The sequence below is a fragment of the Emys orbicularis genome, chromosome 4 (genome assembly GCF_028017835.1).
Source record: "Emys orbicularis isolate rEmyOrb1 chromosome 4, rEmyOrb1.hap1, whole genome shotgun sequence".
Lineage (NCBI taxonomy): Eukaryota > Metazoa > Chordata > Testudines > Emydidae > Emys > Emys orbicularis.
In genome coordinates, this window is record NC_088686.1 from 75,382,586 (window position 1) to 75,409,238 (window position 26,653).

At 51.7% G+C, this 26,653-nt stretch overlaps 1 protein-coding gene across 1 annotated transcript in view; it reads left to right on the forward strand.

The window, feature by feature from the left end:
* The window catches only part of LRP4 (LDL receptor related protein 4), a 110,633-nt gene that overhangs the window by 72,444 nt on the left and 11,536 nt on the right, over positions 1 to 26,653 (forward strand). The window contains exons 4-31 of the mRNA XM_065402622.1: positions 3,217 to 3,330; positions 3,799 to 3,915; positions 6,210 to 6,338; positions 6,836 to 6,955; positions 7,083 to 7,208; positions 9,854 to 9,979; positions 10,456 to 10,590; positions 10,783 to 10,908; positions 11,843 to 12,073; positions 12,325 to 12,481; positions 13,079 to 13,296; positions 13,690 to 13,866; positions 14,964 to 15,089; positions 15,875 to 16,083; positions 16,791 to 16,872; positions 17,510 to 17,615; positions 18,753 to 18,954; positions 19,301 to 19,490; positions 19,745 to 19,876; positions 20,634 to 20,774; positions 21,766 to 21,852; positions 22,069 to 22,240; positions 22,340 to 22,502; positions 22,780 to 23,005; positions 24,262 to 24,565; positions 25,325 to 25,543; positions 25,937 to 26,071; positions 26,282 to 26,390. Of these exons, the coding sequence (XP_065258694.1) occupies positions 3,217 to 3,330; positions 3,799 to 3,915; positions 6,210 to 6,338; positions 6,836 to 6,955; positions 7,083 to 7,208; positions 9,854 to 9,979; positions 10,456 to 10,590; positions 10,783 to 10,908; positions 11,843 to 12,073; positions 12,325 to 12,481; positions 13,079 to 13,296; positions 13,690 to 13,866; positions 14,964 to 15,089; positions 15,875 to 16,083; positions 16,791 to 16,872; positions 17,510 to 17,615; positions 18,753 to 18,954; positions 19,301 to 19,490; positions 19,745 to 19,876; positions 20,634 to 20,774; positions 21,766 to 21,852; positions 22,069 to 22,240; positions 22,340 to 22,502; positions 22,780 to 23,005; positions 24,262 to 24,565; positions 25,325 to 25,543; positions 25,937 to 26,071; positions 26,282 to 26,390 (4,379 nt within the window). The remainder of the gene's footprint in view (positions 1 to 3,216; positions 3,331 to 3,798; positions 3,916 to 6,209; positions 6,339 to 6,835; positions 6,956 to 7,082; positions 7,209 to 9,853; positions 9,980 to 10,455; positions 10,591 to 10,782; positions 10,909 to 11,842; positions 12,074 to 12,324; positions 12,482 to 13,078; positions 13,297 to 13,689; positions 13,867 to 14,963; positions 15,090 to 15,874; positions 16,084 to 16,790; positions 16,873 to 17,509; positions 17,616 to 18,752; positions 18,955 to 19,300; positions 19,491 to 19,744; positions 19,877 to 20,633; positions 20,775 to 21,765; positions 21,853 to 22,068; positions 22,241 to 22,339; positions 22,503 to 22,779; positions 23,006 to 24,261; positions 24,566 to 25,324; positions 25,544 to 25,936; positions 26,072 to 26,281; positions 26,391 to 26,653) is intronic.

Sequence of the window (26,653 nt, forward strand, 5' to 3'; positions counted from 1 at the left end):
GACACAGGAACATGGGAGTTTTTCCACTCAATCAGACCAATGGCCCACATAATTCCATATGCTGCAGTACCTGATGCTTCAGAGGAGGGTGACCCTCCCCCAGTGCACCTGGCCAGATAATTGTGTAGCTCTTTATCCTGGGGGAGGGGATGCTTCCCGGTCCCAGCTGGAGAACAGTTTATGCCCTGCAGCCTGCTAGTTAATGTCCCATGAAGCACTTCCCCAAGCTTCCCAGGGAGCCGAGCTGCTCGTGTGCTCCTTGTTCATGGAAATGCCTAACCTCTGCTAAATCCCACTAAACTGTTTGTCTGGCTGGTTTCCTGTGGCCTCAGGTTCCACTGTCTGACTCCGCTGCTGTGTGGGGCCATCCTGAGGGTCCTCTCCCTTCAAACAGCTTCACTGAGGAGAGTGTTGCAGGGATATTGCCCTGGCCAGAGGCCCAGTTGCTCTGAGACATGGCAACCTGGCACCACATGAGAGAGCCCATCCACTTTTACCGTACCACAATAGCTCTGGCAGCACCTAAGGCTGTTGTCATGCCTGTAAAGTTAACAGAATGTGAATGGAAATATACCTGATCTCTTGCAGCTCCACCCTCTTCCTTCCGTGCTGGGGACAGGGGTTACTTGGGGATTTTTTTTTTTTTTATAAGTAAAGTGATTAAAGTGCCCCTCCCTGCTCTGTGGTTGCCTCATTGCACCCATCTGAGTGACTGTCAGCATGTGCCAGAGAACCAGCTTTTCCTGCAGCACACATCAATGACAGCTCTCAGGAGCTGCACCTGACATTAGGGCTGGTGTCTGGCTGCTGTTAGATGCTGAGATGTGTGCTGTCAGGCTAGTGCTCTCAGCTCCTCGACACACACTTCTCCCCAGGTACACTGAGCAATGGGGGAGGAGTGTGCAGGGTGATCCATGTGTATGTGCTCCTGAGCCTGCTCCCAGAGCACCTGACTTGATGCTTTCCCTGATGACCCCCTTCCACCTCCCAGACAACTGCAGAGCTTAACTCATGCCCACCTAGTGCCTTCTTGCCAGCCCTCAGAATGCTCCCCATGGGACTGTAGCTATTTAATGTGGGCTACACTCTGATCTCTACCTCGTATATAGACTGGGGGTGGGGGAGTGTGGAATTAGGGCTCTGTAGGTTCAAGATTTTGTATGACAGTTTGGCTGTCCAGCTTTCTGGCATCTTTTCCATGCCTTTCTCAATCCATAGAGCTCATTAATCAGGGCCAGCTCACATGGACATTCCTCTAGACAGAGATGGGGATGCCCATAGATTTGGGGTGCAAGTGTTTGGTCATTTATGGCAATATTCTCCGGTTCCATCCCCCTACCCCACCTTGGGAGATCAGAGCGGCAAGGCAGGGGTGGTGATTTTAATGGGAACTCTGACACCAAATCCGGTGTCACTGAGAGGAACCCTTCCTCATGACTGTTACATGGCAGCAAATCTAGGGGAAACAGGAGACCTGACAAACCAATATTATGTGCAGGATCCAGCAGCAAACTCTTGCTCCTGTATGGGGATAACACACAAAAGGGACGTGTTGATGAGAAGCAGCTTTATCCCATGCAGAGCACAGTGCTGTGGAATAGGGCAGACTTCTCTGGACCTGAAGCCAAGAGCTTGCTTGAGATTATTTCTGCTGTGGGCTTTGGCATGTACTGTTGCTAACTTGTTCAGGTCTGAGCTGTGCTGACCTTTCACCCTCCACTGAAATGCTGAGTTGGGTGTTGGAGGAGTATGGGCTGTGGATAGGCCCTTTCCAGGGAGTAGGGAAGGGGAAAGAGAGAGATTTGGAACTGTGTAGGGTTACCATATTTCAACACTGAAAAAAGAGAACACTCCATGGGGGCCCTGGCCCTGCCCCAACTCCGCCCCTTCCCCGCCCCCGCCCCCATTCCAACCCCTTCCCCAAAGTCCCTGCCCCAACTCTGCCCCCTCCTCTGAGCACCCTGCATTCCCCCTCCCCCCTCCCGCTCTGATCTTGGTTGGGGGTTGCTAAGTGCTTCCCTGCTCCCCACTCGCCCTGCAGCCCCTGCCCCCCCCCGCGTGCCCTGCCCCTGCCCCCCCTGCAGCCTCTGCACCCCCCCCCGCCCCTGCAGCCTCTGTGCCCCCTGCCTGCCCTGCCCCTGCGCCCCCCTGCCTCTGCAGCCTCTATGCCCCTACCTACCCTACTCCTCCTCGCCCTGCAGCCTCTGCATCCCCCCCGCCTGCCCTGCTCCCCCGCTCCCCCGGCAGCCTCTGCCTGGCGGGGGCTTCAGAGGCTCAGCGGCGACCGAGGCGGCGCGGGTCCCTGCAGCCCCAGCACATGCCGCACTCCCCACCGCCTCCTTCCTGCCGCCGCCGAGCACGTTCCCCGGCCTGTCCCTGCTGGAACAGCTCCCTTGGCGCCGGGGCCGCGGGAAGGGTCCCCCAGTGGCCGGGGGGTCCCCGCCTGCGAGGGAAGCCCGAACCGCTGGCTGGGCCCAGCCTCCCTGTGGTCCTGCGGGCTCGGCTGGGGCGCGCGGTCCGCCCGGCCTGCGGGGGCAGCAGCGGCTTTTCGGCCCCTTCTGCGGATGCGCAGCCTCCCCCACCCGAGCTCGCTACAATATAGCCGGTGCGACTGGGCTGCGCTGCGGACCCGGCGGATCGTGCTGGGGCCGGGCGGACCCTGGCTTATGCCTCCCTATTTCCCCGGACATGTCCGGGTTTTTGAAAATTCCCCCCGGATGGGGATTTGAGCACCAAAAAGCCGGACATGTCCGGGGAAATCCGGACGTATGGTAACCCTAGAACTGTGGGAAGGAGGAGGACAAAGTTGACTACGTGCGTGAGCTCTCAGGAAGTGTGGGCTGTGTCAGTGAGGTGAGCTGCCCAGTCTGCAGTACAGGAGATTCTTGTCCTAGCTGAAAGGTTCTGTTGGATCCAGTTCCTCTCAATGGGGGAAGGGTCCCCCTGAAAAGTTGCTGATACTGCAGTCCCTTCCTCATTGTCCTGCACGGAAATCTCTGGGAGGGGATCTGAAGCGATGACTTGGAATCCTGGGCTGGCTTTGGCTCTTTCTAACCACCCCATGTTGTGCTGTGTGATGGGGGACGAGTTTTCCCTTCATGGTGGCACCCTCTTGGAGGGCATTGTTCCAAAGGGCCCATTTGTGCTGGGCTGAAGACTTGGCTCTGTAAGGTAAATCAGCTTGTCTTCAGCTCACTCTTGGCTGTGTCCTTGTAGCACCACGGGAATGCGAGGAGGATGAGTTCTCGTGTCAGAATGGATATTGCATCCGCAGCCTGTGGCACTGTGACGGTGACAATGACTGTGGTGACAACAGCGATGAGCAGTGTGGTGAGTGGCATGACCATGTGAATGCCATGAATGGGGTGCCTGCGCAGTCGGCCTAGGACAGCTGCTTACAAAGGGGCTTGCATCCACTCCCATCCACTGGGTGCTAATCTCCTAAAGTATGGTAAGGCCACATAGTTGGATTGCCTGAGATGAGCAGCTGGGGACATGCTTACCAGGGTTACTGCTTGGGACCTGAGGCTGTGGGGCTTCTCTTCCAACCAGCAGCCCAGCCTGGTCTCATTTGTCCATGCTGGGACCTGTTGTTCCTTGACATAGAGCTCTGAATTCTTGAGGATTCCTTTCTAATCCAACAACCAATGCTAAACAGAATGAGCACTGCTGGTGTGCCCAGGCACCAGAGGGCATGGGTGTGTTTGGGAGCCCTGGGGGATTCAGTAGGTGGCACAGGCGTGTTTGGGTGTTCTGGGAGACGTGGGCTCTGATTGCATTGCTGTCTCTGGCCTGCAGACATGAGGAAATGTTCAGAGAAGGAATTCCGCTGCAGCGATGGCAGCTGCATAGCCGAGCACTGGTTCTGTGATGGCGATACAGACTGCAAGGATGGCTCGGATGAGGAGAACTGCCGTGAGTATCCTCCTTCCCTCATAGCCTTGGGAGCTAGCTGCTTGCTCCTGCTACAAACCTGGGGCCTAGTGTGCCTTCTGTAATATATGCTGGAAATGAACTGGCCCTGTTTGTGCTAGCAGCTTTGCTGTGTTCCATCCCTGGTGCTGGGGGCCATCATCAGCCCCATGGTGCAGACAAGTACTGTATGTCTCTCTCTGGGTGGTAACCTGGGCTGGCTGCTTCTCCCTTCTGCTGCCAGGCTGGTGTGACCTTGAGCCAGAGCCAGGGATCCTGTGCACCACAGATGGGCCATATCATGAAGTGGGTAAGGAGAGGAAGGATCCCTCCCCTCACCTCCTCCTTTGATTCCTGCAGAGAATTCTAAAGGAGCCCCCCATGCCTGCACACCCTTTGGGGTCCCCCCGACCTTCATCTGTTTACTGGGATAGTTTGTTGAAAATTTTGTCCAGTATTAGCTAAGTGGATAGAAAAGCTGGGAGCAGTTCTCAGGAGTGTGGGGGAGCCAGAAGCAGCTGTCCCCGTTCTACGGGCCTGTAGCAACAGGGGCAGGATCCTGTTACTCCCCCCACCCCCTTGCTCTTGAGTCTCTGAGCGGCAGTTAGTGTCTGGGGAAGTTGCAGAGCTCCCTTCCCCCACTCCGCTCTCAAGGGCATTTTGCAGAATTTGTTCTAGATAGGAGGAAACTTCAAAAGGCTCTGGGAGGGGGATCAGGGCCTCCAGCTCCTGAAGGGCGGGAGGGGGTATGCGGGGAAGGGGGAGGGGGAGTTGTCTTTTATCTCTCCAGATAATGAGAGCTGGCAGGGAGCCAGAGCTGCAAAGATTTCTGAGCCTGGAAAGAGCTCTGAGAAGAAGCCAACCTCCCTCCCTCCTTCCAGCTCCCCTGCCTGTCCTTACCCTGCTGGCCGTGGACAGGCCCTGGGGAAGGGAGAGGGAGACCTCCAACTTCCTGCTGCATGGCAGGATGGGGTAGAAATGGTGTCCCCTTTTCTACTTTCTAACTGTTTTGCAGATAAGCATTTTATTTGGATAGCAGGGTCGGTCTCCTACCCTTTCTCCTTTTATCCCCCTCCCCCGGGCTGCCAGCTGCCCTCTCTTCCCTGAACCCCACTGCCTGCCTGTTCAGCTCTCTAGAAGAGTACCTGGAGCCAGTCAGCTGGGCTCCTGTTCAGCATCTGGATATCAGACACTGGCATGAAATAAAGCTCTTACTGGGTGTCTGTTGCCTTTGCCCCATGCTCCCAGCTGGAGGGGCAGTTCTCGATGAATTCCTAGCAGTGGCAGCTTTCAGTCCAGTCCCCATCCCAAAGCCTCTCCATGACTCCAGAGATCACCAAGTTATTAGTTGGGTTCTTCAGCCTCCATGTGCTTAAATGTTGCATTTTCTTCTCTGGACAGTGCCCCACGGCTCCCTGCCCAGAGTGAGAGAGGAATTCAGTCTCCATTGCACTGAACTCTCCAAGAATTTCTTGGCGAGGGCACCTTCCTGTGCAGCACCCGGCTGTCCCAGAGCAGGGCAGCGGGCAAATTCTTGACTCTGAATGTGCCAGGTCCTGCACAGGGTCAGAGTCTGCTGGGAAGGATTTCAGCGATTTGGAGCAGTTTGTTTTGGCAGCATGTCAGGGGAAGCAACGCTTCAAAGGCCTGGTGCAAACCCGGGCACCTTGCTGCTCCACTGCTTACCTTCCCATCACATTTCTGAGTCCTTAAAGGAACAGTGCCATACTTCAGACCTGCAGTCTGACCTCCTACCTTGAACCTCAATAAGGTGAGGTTCATCGCACCACAAAGGCTGACTTTATTCTAAGAGGTATAGGGTTGGGTCAGGCTTGTTGCTTTGAATCCACCCCTCACCCTACTCCCACCCCTTGAGGTATTATATAAGCTTTTATTATAGGGCAGTATGATCTAGTGCTTTGACCACAGAATGAGGGAGTTAGCACTTCTAGGTTCTGTCCCTGGCTTTCCCTCTGTTGCTTCACCTCTCCATGCCTCAGTTCCCCATCTGTAACTCAGAGATAAGCTTGGAGATAAGGATGGATCTCCGGGTGGTGCTGAGTGGGTTGGTTCCATTGCATGCAGCTGTCAACAGCTTTCCAGTGAAGTGTTTGAGTCCCTGTCAGTGCTGTGGATATGCTGAGGGCTGGAGGGAGCGAGCGAGCGAGCCACTTGTGCACATGCACTGCACCTGCTGCATTGGGTGCCTGCCAGGCTCCTCTTGTTCCCACCAACATAAGCATAAACTGGCTTGGTCCCTGCCCTTAGCCTTTCCTTTCTCTTGGTTTCCTTGTTAGCATCAGATGTTCCAGCCACAACCTGTAGCCTGGAGGAGTTCCAGTGTGCCTACGGACGCTGCATTCTGGACATCTACCATTGTGATGGAGACGATGACTGCGGGGACTGGTCTGATGAGTCCGACTGCTGTGAGTCAGCAGCAAGGGAGAGTAATCCCCTGGGTCCCCCCGGTAGCTGATCCAAATGGGAGAATTTGGCTGGAGTTGGGGAAGGTGTCCCTCCCCAGTGCCCTGGCTGGAATTGGTTGGGGAGGGACACTGCCTAGAAGGAAAGTTGGTTTTGTTGGCCTGGGTGGCAGGGTCATTGTCTAGCCAGGAGCCCTAGATACAGGGGCTGAAGCATTCCTGAATGGGTCAATTACATAAGAGCGACCCTACTGGGTCAGACCAATGGTCCATCTAGCTCAGTATCCTGTCTCCAACAGAGGCCAGAACCAGAGCTTCATGTGGAGTGTACGGAACAGGGCAGCTGGAGTGATCCACCCAAGTTCCCTTTCTTGCTTCTGGCAGTCAAAGATTTAGGGTTGCCCTGAGCATGGGGTTCACGTTCATGCCAGTTGGACGTGAGGATGGCCTGGGGGGGAATTGAAATGCCTTGGTACTAATGTGCTGTGCCCTCTCTGCAGCATCTCACCAGCCGTGCCGCTCCGGGGAATTCATGTGCAACAGTGGCTTGTGTATCAACGCAGGCTGGCGGTGTGATGGCGACTTTGATTGTGATGACCAGTCAGATGAGAAGAACTGCAGTGAGTGCCTGGGATGCCAGGCAGAGGCCTGGTCTGTGGTGGTGTTATGGAGTGGAAGGGAATTAGGGTATGAGGCTGGTGGGTTAGATTATAATTGCTCTGTATCGTTGTTTTTCCTTTGTTTCAGCCACATCCATGTGCACAGCTGACCAATTCCGCTGTAAATCTGGGCGCTGTGTCCGTCTGTCATGGCGTTGTGATGGAGAGGATGACTGTTCTGACAACAGTGATGAGGAGAGCTGTGAGAACACAGGTAGGTCTTGGCAGGGGGAAGCTGCATTGTTTGTTACAGCTAATGGCTCTGAATTAGACATCATAGGTAGCTAAGCATTGATTCCTCCACCTCCTCCTTTGCCCTCCCTTCAGCAACAACTTCTGGTATGGAGACTGCACTTACTGTATTAGTCAATAACATCCCTGTAGATACTGACTGAAGTTCAAGTGTCCATGCTGATTGTTTTAGAGCTATCAGCTGTTATAGGTACCTTTGTGCAGGAGATGCTAATCCTGAAAACGCAATTGCACATGTAACCACAACTACAAGGAGTCTGATAACACCACTGGTCCTCACCCCAGTAATGAAAGTATCTAAACAAAAAGTCAAAGGAATGATGACCACCAAGAAACCAAACCAAACCTGCAGTACCCCTGAAATAAAATATCAGGGTTAGGATGAATTGATACATCCAACACTATAATAAAGCCAACTTTTTGGAGATTCTTCATTAAACAGCCAAGACCTACCATAAATATGGTGAAGGTCAGCTGATAACAGTTAACTGATGGGATCCAATACACACTGTGACAAAGTTCCTCCTCTATCTTGGTGGGTCCTGCACTTATTGGCGGATTTTCTTGCCTCAGAGATTCACCATGTGGGTTGGGGAACAGCCCAGAGACCTTCCCCTCTGGAAGAACCCACAGTCCAGGTCAATTGGGAGGTTTGGGGGGAACCCGGGCCCGCCCTCTACTCCGGGTTCCAGCCCAGGGCCCTGTGGACTGCAGCTGTCTATAGTGCCTCCTGTAACTGCTGCATGACAGCTACAACTCCCTGGGCTACTTCCCCATGGCCTCCTCCAAACACCTTCCTTATTCTCACCACAGGATCTTCCTCCTGGTGTCTGATAACGTTTGTGCTCCTCAGTCCTCCAGCAGCACACCCTCTCACTCTCAGCTCCGTGTGCCTCTTGCTCCCAGCTCCTCACACTAGCACCACAAACTGAAGTGAGCTCCTTTTAAAACCCAGGTGCCCTGATTAGCCTGCCTTAATTGATTCTAGCAGCTTCTTCTTAATTGGCTCCAGGTGTCCTAATTAGCCTGCCTGCCTTAGCAGGTTCCTGATTACTCTAGTGCAGTCCCTGCTCTGGTCACTCAGGGAACAGAAAACTACTCATCCAGTGACCAGTATATTTGCCCTCTACCAGATTCCTGTACCCCACTGGTCTGGGTCTGTCACAACACACACTGTAAAATGTCTGAGGATTTGTCTGGCCAGGAATGTTACCTAATGTTCAGCGACTTATAGTAAAGTTGACATTTAAGAGTCCAAAACTGGTGCTGAAATTTGGCTCAGTGGAGAATTAGTCTTACCAGCTATGAAAAAAACTTAGGACACAAGCACCTTCTAGACACGTAATTGCCAGTGCGACAAAGCTGATCAGTTGGTGTTGCTTTAGTCTGTCTAGTCAGCTATTTGAAATCACAAATCCAGAAATAATATGGCATCTTTCTGTCAGTTATAATGAACAAGTTTCAGATGTCAAAATGGCTCATTTAAACTGTGGCTCTGCTCTGAAAAGCGACTCTGTAAATATATTGTTGGATTCCAGGTTTGTGTCTCTATCTGGATCTTGTATTGGTGCCCATCACCATAGTCTCTTGATTTTTTTTCTTCTCACACATCACTTGTAATAAAGGTTCTGGAGGCCAAATTATTTCATCAGTACATCTGTAGAGCCCCATTGCCTTTCATGGTTTTGCACAGGTGTTACCATAACCAATTATGCTGATGATTTACAAGAAGGAATCGGTTCCAGCTCCCTCCCTCTGAGCTGGGTTGGTTCTGCAAGGCTAACTGGAGTAAACAGCAGTCACAACATATTTTAGTAACTTGGCTCATCAGATCTGACTCTGATGATTAAGATGATCCCATTTTATATAGTGCTCTTTTACAGTAAAAATTAAATTCAGATAATAAAAGGAGAAAGGAAGGTCCTGGATAAAACTGCACAGCATCTCCCTACCATCAGCAGAAACTGAAGTGTGTGGCTCACTTGTGAAATCCTCTTTCCACAGATGACTTTTCAAGGCTTTGTGTAAACCCTAGTCCAAATCCATCAAAGAGCTTTCCATCTAGAACAGGGTAAAACTCTGTTTTTGACAAACGTAAGATTGCATTAGGGTGACATCTCACATGATTAAAGTGGGAGGAAAGCGTGGAGGCTAGCTCTTCGGACACATGTTGAGAAGGGGCCCAGGACGCTTGTGGAATCTGGCACTAACAGGAATTAAACCATGATCTTGCACTCAATCTGAGAGAAATAAAATATCTGGACTTCTTTATAGAGTAATACTTGGCACAGTCTGGAGGGGAATCTGAGGTCCTCTGAAGCAACACAAGGGAGGAGGCAGTAGTGGGGAGTGTAAAGTGAACCTAAGCTGCTTTCCTAGGATCCACAGAAACATAAAACAATAGGTTCAATCTAATTCCAAAAGAGAAGACTGTAATGAATGTGATGGAGATGCAGTAACGTAGCACAGCCAAGGGGTAAGGGGACTATGCACTCCTCTTTTCTTCTTTCTGCCGTGGGACTTGCTGTCCTGTGCAGCAAACCTCTGCTGAGCTGAACTTGTTTGAATCCTAGTTCTGGGTATGTGACTTCCCTTCTGCCCCCACAGGGAGTCCCCAGTGTGCCCCTGACCAGTTTCTTTGTGGGAACGGGCGCTGTATTGGCCAGAGGAAGCTGTGCAACGGTGTGAATGACTGTGGAGATGGCAGCGACGAGAGTCCTCACCAAAACTGCCGTAAGTCTCCCCATTCCCAGCGCCTCATGGTTGAGCTGGGTAAGGTGGGGGTCAACCCCCGTGATGTTATTGAGAGCCATGTGCCTAGGGAAAGCGATCCTAGTGATCTTAATAGGAGTTCTGAGGAAGAGACCCCAGCAATGGTCTCTGGGGTGATTGATGTGCAGGCTTAGAGGAGGGAGTGGGGGGAGCAATAGGAAGATCAATCCTGTGCTGTCAAACAGCTGAATGTTTTTTCAGAGAGTGAATCCCAAAGGTTCCTGCTCCATCTGTCAATGCACAGATCTTGGGAGGAGTTGTTACCCTTTGTCTGAGTGGAATGTTGCTGCCACCTAAGGGGATGCAGCCTTCTGCAGGACGTGTCTCCTCCCTTCAGGGTTAGCCTTTTCCACAAGCCTGCTGTTGTCTAACAGCTGAGCATAATAGCAGCTGCCTTGTCTCATCTCTGTCCTCTTTACATGATGCTGCTCCTACAGGTCCACGGACAGGTGAGGAGAACTGCAATCTCAACAATGGGGGCTGTGCCCAGAAGTGCCAGATGGTGCGAGGGACGGTGCAGTGCACCTGCCACACAGGTTACAGGCTGCTGGAGGACGGCCGATCATGTCAAGGTGAGCAGGCAGGGTCAGTCATTCCATCTCTCCTCACTGCAGCAATAAGGTACTTGCAGCTGGAGGTCTATGACAGGGATGGAAGTTGGAATACGGACATAGAGACAGAGCAGCAGGGAGATGTGGACAGCTCCTGGTAGGGGTGGGATCTTGGTGACCTAATTGTAACTTTGTTCCGTTGCCCTTTTGTAGATGTGAATGAATGTGCTGAGGAGGGTTACTGCAGCCAGGGCTGCACCAACAGTGAGGGTGGCTTCCAGTGCTGGTGTGAGCAAGGCTATGAGCTTCGCCCGGACAAGCGCAGCTGCAAAGCTCTGGGTAAGAAGGAACTGTCAGCTCTAGAGTGTGTGCATGCGTGTGCATACTCTGGTAACTCAGTTCAGTAATTCTTTGTTAACCTGGCTAGGTGGATAAGTCCTACCAATATGTAAGAGAGGTGGGGCTCTCAAGTCTGTGTCAGAGATGGTATGATCTGCCTAGGACAGAGATTGACCCTCCGTTACTGCCCAGTGGTTGGTAGCTGTGTAGTGCCACAACTCTCTCTCCGCTAGAGTCAAGCCCAGCTCCTCTCCTTCTGGCTCTCTTGTGTCCCAGACCCTGCAGCAGAAAGAATTTCTCTGTTATGCTGGTTGCACAGTCGCTCCTCTATGGGTTTGGACTGTGCTTTGTAACCAGAAATAGAAACAGACTCATGATCACTGATTCTGTATTGGCAAGACTCTGCTTTATGTTTGCATATTTCATTCTCTGAGTGTGGACAACGTGTGCTTTTAAAGACACACATTGTTTTCACCTTAGCTTGGTTCCTTAGCTCCCCTAATGTAGCATAGCTCAGCAAGTGCTGTTGTACACCTACTTACAAGACAAAACCAAAAAAAGAAACAAAAAAGGCAGCCCCTCTCTGCTAAGCTTGCTCTGGCTGTCTAGGACTGACTGTAACTGTTGTCTCACCTGTCCTTTCAGGCTGTAAGCAGTGTTGTAGAAGGGGAGGGCGGAGTACACCATATGATTGTGATGTCAGGTGCTTGTGTCTGGGGGAATGGCTGATGGGGCTGATGTGAGACGCTCAGGCAGGGGATGGGGTTGATCAGCTCTTGGTGAGCATTTGCAAAGTGCTTCAAAGCTGCCCATCCCAGTGTCATTAGTGGGAACACTCACCTTGTCTCCTCTTCCCAGTCCTTTACACCCATCAGTTGGCTCAGGGAGTGACCACGTCAGGTTCTCCTCATGCTCTCTTCTGTGTGTCCCTCAGGGCCAGAGCCAGTGCTGCTCTTTGCCAATCGGATTGACATCCGGCAGGTGCTGCCTCACCGCTCGGAGTACACCTTGCTCCTGAACAACCTGGAGAATGCCATTGCCCTTGATTTCCACCACAGCAAGGAGCTAGTGTTCTGGTCTGATGTCACACTGGACCGCATCATGAGGGCCAACCTCAATGGCAGCAACGTAGAGGAGGTGGTGTCCACAGGGCTGGAGAGCCCAGGTGTGTGGCCAGCAATCAGGGCCAAGGCATGGGAAGTTGACCAGACCACACAATGTGGGAGTGGAGGAAGAGAGAGACAGCTGGGATGTGTCCCCTGTGTATGGCTCTCCTTGAATGGGGATGGTGGAGGGTACTCTCCTCCTGGAGTTTGAGGCTTGGCCTGAGGGATTGAAGGAGAAGAGGAATTGTTCCTAGCAGCATAATCTGCCCTTCTTGGTTTTGGTCTGTGATTAATTCTTCCCCTTGGCTAGGTGGACTTGCCATTGACTGGATCCATGACAAGCTGTACTGGACAGACTCTGGGACGTCTCGGATTGAAGTGGCGAATCTGGATGGCACGCACAGAAAGGTGCTTCTGTGGGAGAACCTGGAGAAACCACGAGCAATTGCGCTCCACCCCATGGAGGGGTGAGTGGGGGCATGGGGCTCCACTAACTCCACTATTGGGGGAACCCTCCAAATCAGTGCTTAATTTGTGCCAGGGCTGACACCGACACCTCTAGGCTTGGAAGTTCATAGCCCTGGCATCTCTGGGCTTGTCGCGTCACTTATGAGAGTAAAAAAATTGCTTGAGCCCTGGCACCTAATTGGTTGAGCCCCGGCACCTCTTTCTTTACAAATTAAGTACTGTTCCAAATACATGGGACTGAGCAGTGAGGGCCCTATCCTTGATCTAGACTTCTCCTTGTTTCCTGGCCCAGGGCCTCCTCTGTGCACACAGTATTGCCTTTGATCACAGGGTTAGGGAGCCTTACGAAGCAGGAGGCTCCAGGCCAGGATGCATCCAGGGAAATGCTTGCCCTTTCCTTGGGTCACTGCAAATTGAATCCAAAGAGTGTTGCATGGCAGGCTGGGGCTGCTCTCGCTTCCCCTGTGACTGAGACCCAGTCCCATGGCTTGAGGTTACAGAGCCAGCTTGTTCTCTCCCTTGCTGTGAAGTGATGCCTGGTGCCATTCTTAGGGCCTCAATTTCCTAGCCTTCAGGCCTCTCCTTCCCTCCTCTAGCACCATCTACTGGACAGATTGGGGCAACACACCTCGCATTGAATACTCCAGCATGGATGGCTCCAATCGACGCATCATTGCTGATACGCACCTCTTCTGGCCCAACGGGCTGACCATTGACTATGCTGGGCACCGGATGTACTGGGTGGACGCCAAGCACCATGTCATTGAGAGGGCTGACTTGGATGGGCAGAACAGGAAGGCTGTTATCAGCCAAGGTGAGAACTAGGCTTCAGCTGTGGGGAGAGCTATGCTGCATCAGGAAAGATATAGCAGTACAGAGTGAGCTTTGGAGCAACCTGTATGAGGGCTGCTACATTTACTTTCCATTCCCCCAACTCCCCAAACACCACCATGGAGTGAGTCTGCCATACTTCTCCCATCCCTTGGGGACAGGCTCTGCCCCTCTCCTCCCAGCCCTTGAAGAGAAGCAAAGTTCTTTTTGGTGAACGCTGGATTTGGCTCTGCTGAGTCTGTTAGGGTCAGAGACCCCTGGGTGTGCAGGAGCGCCCCAGAGGGACAGGCTCAGGGGCTTTCCTCTGCTTTTCTGCTAGTCTGGCTTTCCTGGGGTCTGAATTAACCTGTATGTCTGTGCTGGACTCTTGCTGCAGGCCTCCCACACCCCTTTGCTATCACAGTGTTTGAGGATAGCCTGTACTGGACGGACTGGCACACCAAGAGCATCAATAGTGCCAACAAATTCACCGGCAAGAACCAGGAGATCATCCGCAACAAGCTCCACTTCCCCATGGACATCCACACACTGCATCCTCAGCGCCAGCCAGCAGGTAACTGCAGAGGGGGCAGGGAGACACATCTGCAGAGGGAAAGCCAACCAGCTGGGGACCTGTCATTGCCCAGCTTCTATGGCAGGGAGAGTCCAGGCCTGTGACTCAGGGATACTGTTCTATCCACTACTCACTATCTCCCCCGTGAGGCCCATGCACAACCCCAAGCTTACCTCTGCTACCAGAGTCCAGCACTAATTTCTCCATCCAGCAACTTTTGGTTTGATGTTATTTCAAGGCTCTTTCTCCAGTTGTTGGATGGGTGTACCACAGCCGCCCCTCCTCCCCCCTCCCCCCCCCCCCCCCCCGGCTGGCACAGGGGGACAGTTGCTTTCTGATCGTGAATGTTTAGGGCAGTGATCCCCAAACTGTGGGGTGTACCCCCCTAGGGGAGTGCGGAGGAATGTTCGGGGGGGGGGGGTGCAGTGGGGCCTGGGCCAGCCCCGCCCAGCTCCCAGCTCCACTCTGGCACCACCCCCAGCCACTGGCTCCTGACCACAGTTCCACTCCTGGCCACGGCGCAGCTCTGACCGCAGCCCCGCTCCTGGCCCCAGTTGCAGCTCCGACTGCGGCCTTGCTCCCGGCCACAGCTCTGCTCCCGACCGTGGCCCCCGGCTCCCAGCCTCAACCGCACCCCTGTTCCCGGCCGCGACCTCAGCTGCAGCACTGGCCCTGCTCCCAACCATGGCTCCCAGCCCTGACTATGGCTCCCAGCCCCAACTGCAGCTCCTGGCGGGGGGATGTGTACCAGGAAAGGGGAGAATGCGACCAAAAAAGTTTGGGGACCACTAGTTTAGGGCTTGTCTACACACAAGTTATTCTGAAATAGTTACACCACTCTAAATTCACTCCCTACCCTATTCCAGAATAATTTTCCTATGTAGACAAGCCGTTTGTGCCCATGTCCCTGCGGGGCTGGTCTATGTGAATGGGCAGGAGGTCCAAATAGCTACCCCAAAGTAGAACATTTCCCAGCTCTTGCGTGTGCACCTACGTGTCCCTCTCTGCCCTTCCCACCTGCCCTCACCCCTGCTATGTCTCTTGCTCTCTTTACTGGTTGCCTTATGCGTGGTTGTTTTTGTTTTTGGCTATTTGAGCAGGGAAAAACCGCTGTGGGGCCAACAATGGGGGCTGCACTCACCTGTGCTTGCCAAACAGCAAGGATTACACCTGTGCCTGCCCCACAGGCTTCCGCAAGACCAGCAGCCACACCTGTGCTCAGAGTAAGTGGGGTGGGATCGGAGCCTGCATGTCACAGTCCCAAATGCTCCCAGTCTCAGATGTGCTCACGCAGCCCCGCGTCCCATGTGTAGAAGTGGGTCAGAAATCTGCGTAAGCAGCAGCTGTGTCACTTCCAGGCACGGGGTGAGAGGGGTGCAGCAGAAAAAGCCTTTAGAGGAGGGTAGGGTAACATAAGAGGTCTACTGTAAGATCCTGTCATCCTTTTGCATCCCCCTACTGAGCACCAGATTGGTGCAAGATGTGTGTTTGCTTTGCATATCCATTCCAGCCTGCTTACAGCTGAGGTAGTGCTTATGCCACAGTGTGTGTCCACAGCTGAATGGGTGTGTCACCTGGAAACTCCCACATGAACTGCACCCTTTGGCCTTTGTGAGCAATGAATAGCTTAATTCCAAGGACTGCAGGGGAGTTGCTCCTGATTTACAGTGTGCTCAATTACAGGAGAATGAGCCCCCTTGTTTCCTGGAATCACAGATGATGGCAAAGCTACCTGCTGTAGGTCAGATCTGTGTTCCATGTAGGTTCCAGATCTGATGGGCTTGTTCCATGCAGTGTGATCTTTCCCACCCCCAGGAAACAGATTCCCATTACTATATTCCCCCCTCTCCCCCCCCCCCCATTCCCAGCAGTGAGGGCCTGGCCTGTGAATCAGCATTGAGTGGTGTGTATGCAGTGGAGCTCCGATGTAACAGGAGAATTGTCTGTGTTTGTCACTATGTTGTTGAACTTAGAGAAATTAAAAGAAGACCTTTCGACCTTTGATCAGGTCTTGACAAGTTCCTGCTTTTTGCCCGAAGGATGGACATCCGTCGGATCAGCTTCGACACAGAAGACCTGTCAGATGATGTCATCCCCCTGGCTGATGTGCGCAGTGCTGTGGCTCTGGACTGGGACTCAAAGGATGACTATGTCTACTGGACAGATGTCAGCACCGACTCCATTAGCAGAGCAAAATGGGACGGATCAGGCCAGAAGGTACAATATTCTGTAGATGTGAGGTTACCGGGCCAAGCAGCTTCTGGGGATCTCAGCCTTCTGTGTTGTGAATCTGGCTTGAGGTTTCTGTATGAACCATAGGGGCTGTATCAGCCTTCTGGGGGGTCTGCTACCCTGGTCCTGTCCATGCCCACATTAGTTTTGGCTCGTGTTAATCACTGGTGATCCAAGGTGAGCTCTTAGACCCTTGTGTGTGCTGTGTGTGCACCTCCTTGTCTGGGACTCCCTGCAGTTAGGGCAAGAGAGAAAACTGATTTGTAAATACCCAGCTACGGCTTCGATTTTTCACAGGCAGAGTCTCAATAAAACACAAATGAACAAGGTTCTAAATCCCATTTTCCCTGGCTCAGCAGGAACTGAGAGCGTGGCAGGGACTGTGCTTTCCCTTGAGTTACTTTCTGGGCATCCCCTTTGGCTCATGCTCAGGCTGCCATTGACAGAGCTCAAGAGTTTGACGGTTGGGGAATGAAATAAAGGTAGAAAATGGGGGTGTCCAAAAGCCATTCTTTAACTGACATGTTTGAATTCTGAAGTCCTCAACACTTTTTCTCGTGGATTTTTCCTGCTTGGATTTTGCTAGCCTGAGTTGTTTGTGTTGCTGGCAGTGGACAGGCGGAGAGCCAGGCTCAAGGACTTTTCTCAAGGGAGTTTCTTGTTTGCTGACCTTTGTTTTGGTTCTTGCTCAGGTTGTGGTGGATACCAGCTTGGAAAGCCCAGCTGGACTGGCTATTGATTGGGTCACCAACAAGCTGTATTGGACTGATGCAGGTACTGGGGTCTTATGCTCTCTACAGGGTGTAATCTTCTTCCCTGTTCATAAAAACTCAGTATTAGCTTGGCAGCCTGATCTGTTTCAATTTTGTCTTTCTCCATTTGGCAAACATGGGTCCTCCTTCCCCATCTTTCTGATGAAGCAGGAACCAACTTGGCTTCCTGTGTTACTTCTACTGGGGCTCTAACCCCATTGCTAGTGTATGTCCGAGGACAACAGCTGCTCGCTGCAGAGGGCTCTCACTTAAGTTTTCCAACCACGTACCTCAGGACAGAATGGTTAGAATCTGGAGGATATTTCTGCCAGAGAATTAGAGTTCTGAGGTATGTCAGGAATGTATCCCCCTAGACATCCTCTGGGGCCTAGCCAGATGCCTGTGATGGTCTGGTAGAGCACTTCCTCCCAGCTGCACTGGGTTTCAGCAGTTGCTGGGATTGGGAAGTTGAACGTGAGAGTTCTCTGCTGAGTAAGTCTGTTCCGCACTCACTTCAGGCCTCTCAGGTCAGGTGAGAGGATGGCAGGCAGGGAAACTGAATCACTGTATCAATGTTGGTTTCTTCTGTCTCCTGAGGTTCCAGAGGTCTTTGATCTTTCTCTCCTTCTCTCTCACCCCCCCTCTCCTGATCTCTGTAGGAACAGACCGGATAGAGGTCTCCAACACAGATGGGACCATGAGGACTGTACTGATCTGGGAGAACCTAGATAGACCACGAGATATTGTGGTGGATCCTGTTGGAGGGTGAGAACTTCTTTCCTCTTGGGATTACATGGCAATAAATTCTGTCTCTCTGAATTGTTTGGTTTTGATTCATTGTGCCATTGCCCTTATATCGGACACCTTGGGGCTTTAGAGAGACCCACACCTAGAAAGGCCTCCATAACAGGTCTACCAAGGTCTGAAAAGAAGAGCCTGACTTGTGGATGCTGATGGCATTGACAAGACAAGCAGCAGGCACTTCTAGAACAAGCAGCTCAGAGTGATAGCTGTTATTTTGGGCCTCATCCCACTCACACAGTGTAAATCAGGAGTAACCCACTGAAGTCCATATAGTTACACTAGTGTAAAATAAGTTTGAGAAGAGAATGAGGGCTTTTATTTATTTATATAGTGTGTTCTTCATTCCATGTTGATGCTGAGTTCTTGTGAGGGCCCTGCTATCTGCTTGGCCATTAGGTCAATCTGAAGACAGAAGTGAATTACAGTGGCATATCACCAGCTAAATTAGTGCAAACATTTTTGGTCCCAAGTGAGCTGCAGAATCAATGCGCCCAGGAATATCATATCCAGTGAGCGTGTCTCCAAGGTTTCATTCTCCCACAGAAAGAAAATCTCAAAATATCAGGTTTGTAGGAAGTGAATTGTAATAAAAGCTTCTGCCTTTGAGCCACAGGACCTTGCAGAGCCAAGCATCAGACTAGGTTGGGTGGCTGGGCACAAGCCCAGCAGCTCTTACTTCCCAAGTGCTGGAAGGCTGGAATAAATCTGCACCGTTCTCTTCTTTGGTGTTTACTGGGAGGCTGATGCAGAGCAGTTTTGCTTCCATCTCATGATTGCAGGGATTTGAAGACAGTTAAGAAATATCTTCTTAAGGCAACAATAAGCCAACTTGCTTCTGCATCCTCTTTCAGTCTTACCGTCTCTCTCCTCCTTGCCAGGTTCTTGGCAGAGGAGGGGCTATGAATTCTCGACCAGGACAATGTGTATAAAAAGATGGCAGGGCCCTAGAGATGGAAATACAGATCACGTTAGCCTGACACTGTTTCCCTCTGGCTGCTGAAGGCACCAAGACACTTGACTTCTCTGGCTAATGGTGAGCAGCTGTGGGAGCAGGAGTAGGAGTGCAGGAGCTCACTTCCCTTTGGGCCCTGTGTTCAGGTTCATGTACTGGACTGATTGGGGAGTCAGCCCGAAGATTGAGCGTGCCGGTATGGATGCCTCCAGCCGCCTGGTGATCATCTCCTCCAATCTGACTTGGCCCAACGGGCTGGCCATTGACTACGAGTCTCAGCGCCTGTATTGGGCGGATGCTGGCATGAAGACCATTGAGTATGCCAACCTGGATGGCAGTGAGAGAAAGGTAAGAGAACCAGGCTAGAGGGAAGGGGAGGCTGGGATGCTGAGTGCCTATCCTAGAGGACAAAGTGCTGGCAAGAAAGAATGGCATGGGTCAAATGGAAGTAAAGTTCCCAAATCAAGACATTGTCAGCTACTTGTACAGAGAGAAAAGAGCCCCCTTTATGAGTGCAAAGTATGTGGGCAGCCACCTCTCCCACACCAACCTTTCCCCACCTGGATGCTACCAGGCCATTTACATATCACCTTTGTTGTTCTCCAAGCCCCATCCATTCTAGGGAATGATTGGAGGTGTGGGTGGAAGCACCACCATGTGATTTCCTGAGGACTTTTGTTTTGGGGGCTGACAGGTGCTGATTGGAAGCAATCTGCCCCACCCATTTGGACTTACTCTTTATGGTGAGCGGATCTACTGGACAGACTGGCAAGCCAAGAGCATCCAGAGTGCAGACAGAAGGACGGGGCAGGCTCGTGAAACACTGCAGGATAACTTGGAGAACCTCATGGACATCCATGTTTTCCACCGGCACAGACCTACAGGTACAGAGTCAGCCTCACCCCCATGGGGAGCTCTGAACTCACCCAGGCTCCTGCTGCCCTGCACATCTGGCGAGGGAGTGAGTGTGTGTAATAAATCCCTATTGGCCTCTGAAAGAGAGTGTGCTCCCATACCCCCAGCCTGCATTTCTATAGCTGTTGCCCACTTTGATAGTGACCGTCCCTCCACGAACCTAATGCTGAGCTCTCAGGTGTGTGCCTGTGCCTGATGGTTTTCTCCTTTCCCCCCCCTTCAGTACGCACAGCATGTGGAGTTAATAATGGTGGCTGCAGCCACCTGTGCCTCCTGGCTCCTCTCCCTAAAGGTTATAGCTGTACCTGCCCCACTGGTATCAACCTCCAAGCTGATGGCAAGACCTGCTCATCTGGTAAGTTTCCTCTGTAGGGTTCTCACTGCAGTTGGATCTCAGGCCCCACATCCCACTCCTGGCCCCTTGGCACAAATTACTGGAACCCACTCCTCAGGGGACTTGGGTGTGACTTCACCATCCTCGGCCCCTTGAGAAGCCCGTGTGGTGCTTGTGCCCTCAGGACTGGTGGTAAAAATCTGTGGGTTGGCTTGGGGTGCCCCGGGAGGGGTGTGGGGAGATTAAATTGTCCAAAAGGAAAACTTCACCAATGTGATGCCATATGGTTCATCTGTATGTCAGTCTCTCCGATAGATCTGTCTTGAGTTTGAAGTGGGCTCAGTCCCTTCCTGGAATGGTGCTGTACTCTCTAGTACGGCTGAATAAAGCCTACCCCTCCCCTCACAGCCACCTTCCCTTTCAGTACCATGAAGAGTCTTGGCTTCAGGCCTTTGAAGCAATAACTCTGCATGGGTCCCATCTTGTTCACCTCAGTAGGAAAACTGGTTTCCATTCCCGCACAATTAACACTTCTATGAGGGCTTTCCCTTCCCACCCCACAGGTAACTAGAGAACTGTTCTGTGTTATTCAGTGGAGTGGAAGAGTCTTTCTGCTTGTGGTATTTCAGATCTAAGATCTTCCCTTCTCCCTAAAGGCTGAAGTTGTCTCTTGGGTGGCTCAAGGATATGATTCAGCAGACGGTGCCCCAGGGACAGTTGGCTTGACCTTCTCCCTGCCCTTCACTGACACTGTTGGTCTATCCTCAACTTTCTGCAGGGATGACCAGCTTCCTGATCTTTGCCAGAAGGACGGACATCCGCATGGTCTCCTTGGATATCCCGTATTTTGCAGACGTCGTTGTCTCAGTCAATGTCACTATGAAAAACACCATTGCCATTGGGGTGGATCCCCAGGAAGGTCTGAACTGCCTTGTATATCTAACCACATTCAACACTGATTATTGCAGGGCTGCAGCTCTCAATTGGCAGTGTCTTTCTGAGGGAAGGCACTGCCAGTGGTTCACTCAGTGTCATAAACGTGGACAGATGTAGGCTCCAGTTTCTCCAATGCATGCTGCATAGATTCCCTTCCTTCACCACTGTTGTGATTCTAAGACAGGCTCCAGCTGGCTGACATGCAGGGCTAAAACCCCAACTAGCTGGTCCACTGAGACAGGCTCACATAGTCTGAATTTAAATAATTTGCTCTCCTATCTAAGTCTTGTTAATGTAAAGAGAGCTGGGCTGGTGGCTGTTGGTTTACACTGAGGGCTTGTGTACACTCAAAATGCTACAGCAGCACAGCTGATGGGAGTGGTTTTCCCATCGGCATAGGTAATCCACTTTGCTGAGAGGCGTAGTAGCTCAGTTAACAGAAGAATTCTGTCTGTTGCTCAGGGCTGCGGATTTTTCACACCCCTGAGCAATTTAACTGGTTTGACTTAAATTTTGAGGATTGATCTGGCCTGTGTATCTGGCATTATATGTCTGGGTTGAACCCCATTTTGTGTGGTGGGTTAGAATGTCTGACTTTTGTCCTTTGGGACCCTCCTGAAAACCAGACATGGGTCTGATTACACTATTGGTCAGTAACATTTTAAATAATAAACTGCATCATTCTGTACAGGGACCCTTTCAAGAGCAGCCGGGAGCTCCCCAGAGGCAGTGCTCCTCACCTTTCACTATGGCACCTCCCTCTGGGAGAGGCTGGAACTGGAGGAGCTGTGGCTTTTCTATCCTTTTAACTGGATTACCGTGGCTCTGTGTCCTGTGTCGCTGGACTCTGACAGACCACTGGATTGCATGACCCTGCTGCTCTTCGAAGTAATCCAGGTGCCTATAATCTCAAGGAGGCCTGGGGCTATTTGAAGGAGTTTGCTGATTTTTAATTTTTCCTATTTCCCTACCAGGAAAGGTTTACTGGTCAGATAGCACGCTGCGGAAAATCAGCAGGGCTGCCCTGGATGGCTCACAGTATGAGGACATCATCACCACAGGTGAGGGATGGTTTGCAGAGTGCACCATATCTTCATGTGGCAGCCTGGAGGGAGATTCCTTGGGTTTCCAGCTCTAGAGAGGTCAGAGATGGAAGTCCTGTAGGTATTGTAGGGGGAGCGCTCCCAGACTTGAGTGGTGAGCAGGGGTAATCTCCTGGGTTATCTGATCGGTGTTGAAGGATGAGAAGTTACCTTAGTACAATTCTGCTTTCTCAGGTCTGCTGACCACAGATGGGCTGGCAGTGGATGCTATTGGCCGCAAGGTATATTGGACAGACACGGGAACCAATCGGATTGAAGTGGGCAACCTGGATGGATCAATGAGGAAGGTTTTGATTTGGCAGAACTTGGACAGCCCAAGAGCAATTGCATTGTATCACGAGATGGGGTTAGTGCTGGCAGGGAACTGTCTTGAGGGAGGAGGCCTGGAGGCATTAACCTCTTTGCTGTTTCTCTGATGTGTTCTTGGCTTTCCCCTTTTCCCTAGATACATGTACTGGACAGATTGGGGTGAGAACGCCAAGCTGGAGCGCTCTGGCATGGATGGCTCAGGACGCCTGGTGCTGATCAGCAACAACCTGGGCTGGCCCAATGGGCTGGCAGTGGATAAGGCTGGATCGCAGCTGCTGTGGGCTGATGCGCACACAGAGGTTGGTGTCTTCTCTTTAACGATTCCTATGGGATTAACATTGGAGCCTTGGTATCCTAGAGGCCGTTTCTGAAGCCCCTGGGTAAGGTGTCAGAAGAGAAGGGGACTGTGTGGAAGCACTCTGAGGCTTCCTGTGGGCTTGGGCTGTTGGGGATGGTGGACCAGAGCCATGTTGCTTGCTTGGACTCCAGTCCCAGCTTCACGCATGCTTGTCTTTGCTCAGGACATTATCTAAGGGAAAGGACTGAGCAGGGCGTTCCTTCTTGCCCCTTCTCTAGCGCATTGAGGCTGCAGACCTAAATGGTGCAAACCGCCACACCCTGCTGTCCCCAGTGCAGCATCCCTATGGTCTCACCCTACTGGACTCATACATCTACTGGACTGACTGGCAAACCCGCAGCATTCACAGGGCTGACAAGGACACCGGTGCCAACGTCATCCTGGTGAGGGCAAACCTGCCCGGCCTGATGGACATTCAAGCTGTTGACAGGACACGGCAGCTTGGTGGTGAGTTTCCAGGCTGCCTTGGAGCCAGGAGCATCATCAGGCCTTAATGACTAGAGGGGCCTTGAAGCTGTCATTGAGAGGGATCTTCTGGTGTTTCATTGGGAGATCACGCAGGGCCGAAAATAAATTCCTTCTCCAACCTCAGTCCCTCCCCTGACCCCCTCCCACAGTAACTGACTGTTTCCATCATCCACCCAGTTACCCAGGTGCACAGTCTTGGTGTCATTTTTGACTCCTGCTTCCCCTGCTCTCCTTACATTGAGGCTGTCACTCAGTCCAGCCCATTCTCAGACACAGCAAATACTCAAGTCTACTGCTGCTAAACTGCTGTTTTCATCACATCTTCCTCCTCCTCCAATGTCTCCTTGGCAGTGTAAAATTCCTTACCCTACCCTTCTGGGGCGTGGACAGCCATTCCCTGTCTCTAGTTCATTTCCCATCCTTTCTGTTCCCTCACTCTGCTGGCTTGGTTCACTGGAATGTGCCTCCTTACCTTCTCCTACAGGCAGCTCTTGGCCTCTTCTCACATGGCTGGAACATCCTCTGTAACACTGTGCAGTATGCAACCCCACTCCCTCCGCAAGACGTGCTGCTTTTGGTCAGCATCCCAGCCCCACTCCCTCATGTTTACTCCAGCCCTGACACCGCCCTTGTCCCATACCTGTTGCCTTCCCCCTTGCTTCTGCTGGACTTTCCGCCCTTACACTAAATATATATAGATTTATTAATTAAAAAAGTCTGACTACTCCCATGTTAAAACTAAATATCCAAACCCACTAAGAAGCCATTAGCTTAATGTGGGCCTACCTAGCACCCCTGCTGCATGTGTCTAACTTAGAATGGAAACTCCTGGGCCAGACTGGCTAGGGGTGGCTTATTATGCCACTCCTGCACTCTTCCCAGCTAGGGTCTTGTTGCTGTTATTGCAAATAGCAGAGCTAAACTGGAATCACATGATCCTCAGCCGGCCAATGGAAACCAGCTGTTTACTGTTTCTTCCATTGGGAAATTCTGATATCAAGGGGTACAGGCCAGGGGGCTATCCCTACTGGACCCCCCACATCCACTGATCCCTGCAGAGCACAGTTGAATCTTTGGGTAAATGTCCCTACAATCTAGTCCTAGCAAGGATGTGCTTGGAATGATATCAGGTTGCCAGTGAATTGTGTGTTCATGCCCTGTAAAGAGATGGAAGGCTTAGGTCTCTGGAAACATGGAGTCAGGCTGATTTTTCCTCTCCCTTTTTCCCAAAGGCTTTAACAAGTGCAGCATAAGGAATGGTGGCTGCTCCCACCTCTGCCTGCCCCACCCTGCTGGCTTCTCCTGTGCCTGCCCCACCGGCATCCAGCTGAAGAGTGATGAGCAGACCTGTGACCCCTCTCCAGAGACCTATCTGCTCTTCTCCAGCCGTGGCTCTATCCGACGCATCTCACTGGACACAAATGATCACACTGATGTGCATGTCCCTGTCCCAGAGCTGAACAATGTCATCTCTCTGGACTATGACAGTGTGGACGGCAAGATTTACTACACAGATGTCTTCCTTGATGTCATCAGGTAGGTGCCCAGGGGTAAGTGGCTGCTGGGCACGCAGCCTCTCAGGCTGAGATTTTTTGCATTGTTGGCTGCTCTTATAGATTAGACTTTTCCAGTAGGTGGAGGTGGTTCCTGCCTGAAGGGCTGGGAATGTAGTGATGGTGCAGAGAAATCATGACTGGTGCAGAGAAAGTAGATAAGGAAGTGTTGTTTACTATTTCTCATAACAGAAGAACTAGGGGTCACCAAATGAAATTAATAGGCAGCAGGTTTAAAACAAATAAAAGGAAGTATTTCTTCACACAACGCAGTCAACCTGTGGAACTCCTTGCCAGAGGATGTTGTGAAGGCCAAGACCATACCTGGGTTCAAAAAAGAACTAGATAAATTCATGGAGGATAAGTCCATCAATGGCTATTAGCCAGAATGGGCAGGAATGGTGTCCCTAGTCTCTGTTTGCCAGAAACTGGGAATGAGTGACAGGGGATGGATCAGTTGGCACTGGCCACTGTCAGAAGACAGGATACTGGGCTAGATGGACCTTTGGTCTGATCCAGTAGGGCCATTCTTATATTCTTATGTTATGTTCTTATGATACTTGCCGAGAGCACACAGAGCAGTTTGTGTTACTGAACTAATTGTTGGAGGCACATTTAGCCTTCATAGTAACTGGGGGTAGGGACTGGTGGTCCCATTGATAGAGAAGAATGGCACAGGGAGACTTGAAGGATCATGAGGAGCCCTCTTATGCCTTATCCTGTTTGGCACTGATTCCCCCAGGCGGGCAGACCTGAATGGCAGCAGCATGGAGACGGTCATTGGTCACGGGCTGAAGACGACGGATGGCTTGGCAGTGGACTGGGTTGCCAGGAACCTGTACTGGACGGATACAGGTCGCAACACCATTGAAGTGGCCAGACTGGATGGCAGCTGCAGAAAAGTGCTTATTAATAACAGCCTGGATGAACCCCGAGCAATTGCTGCCTTTCCCAAGAAGGGGTAGGTCTAGGCCCAAGTGGAGGGGAAGATGGGGGAGGTCAGGTTGTACAAGGCCAGTTCAATGGGAGGGAGATCTGGGAGAAAGGAAGGATGTGTGGTCTAAGTCTGGCAGGTTTCCGGAGACTGGGCTGCTTGTGCATGGAGTGGGATGATGATAGCAACTGGGGAAGAGTTAGGTCCAGCTGGGAGTGATGGGGCCCAAGATTGGGAAAATGGGGTGCGGTAAATGAACAAAACTGGAACTTTAGTGAAAAATGTAGACTCAGCTGTTTTAGTCCACAAGTAAAGCTTTTAGTGGACTTAATAATGCAAAGTCTCAAACCTGTCCCTCTGCCTCCTCCCCCATCCCCCAGGGGCTTACCTGTCTCTTGCATCTGCGTTTTTTCTGTTCAGGTACCTCTTCTGGACGGACTGGGGTCACATCGCTAAAATTGAGCGGGCAAACTTGGATGGCTCTGAGCGCAAAATTCTAATCAACACTGACCTGGGCTGGCCCAATGGACTGACATTAGACTATGATACTAGAAGGTCAGTGCAAGAGTGGGAGTGATGCTGTCCTACTCAGGAGAACTGAGTAAGATATGTAGTGCACCTGAGCCTTTTTAGCTCGATCCTCTGAAGTGTTTTGCCTGATGTGAGGCATCTTGGGCTAGTGAGTGACTCAGAAGTGAGGAGTGTGAGTATGGGTGGAAGACTAACCATGGGGCTTGGTCTCATCTCTTTTCCCTGTCTGTACAGGATATACTGGGTGGATGCACATCTTGACCGTATCGAGAGTGCTGATCTCAATGGGAAGCTACGCCAGGTGCTGGTCAGCCAGGTGTCGCACCCCTTTGCCCTGACACAGGTAAAGAGGAGCCCAGGGTAGTGGTGAATGCAGTGACTGCTGTACAGCCAGGCTCCTTAGGGGATAGTACAGACTTCTTGGGTATATATGGGGTAGTGGGGGATCTGGTGTGTGCTTCTCTGGTTTGGGATTTACCTAGGGCTGTTCCTAGGCTAAGCGGCTCGAGGAGGTGGGGGAAGCTTCTGATTGACATTGAGAAGAGGGAAGTTAAGCTGGGAAGGGGCTTTGTCTGGAGCCCTAAGCCCCATGAATACTCTTCTGTG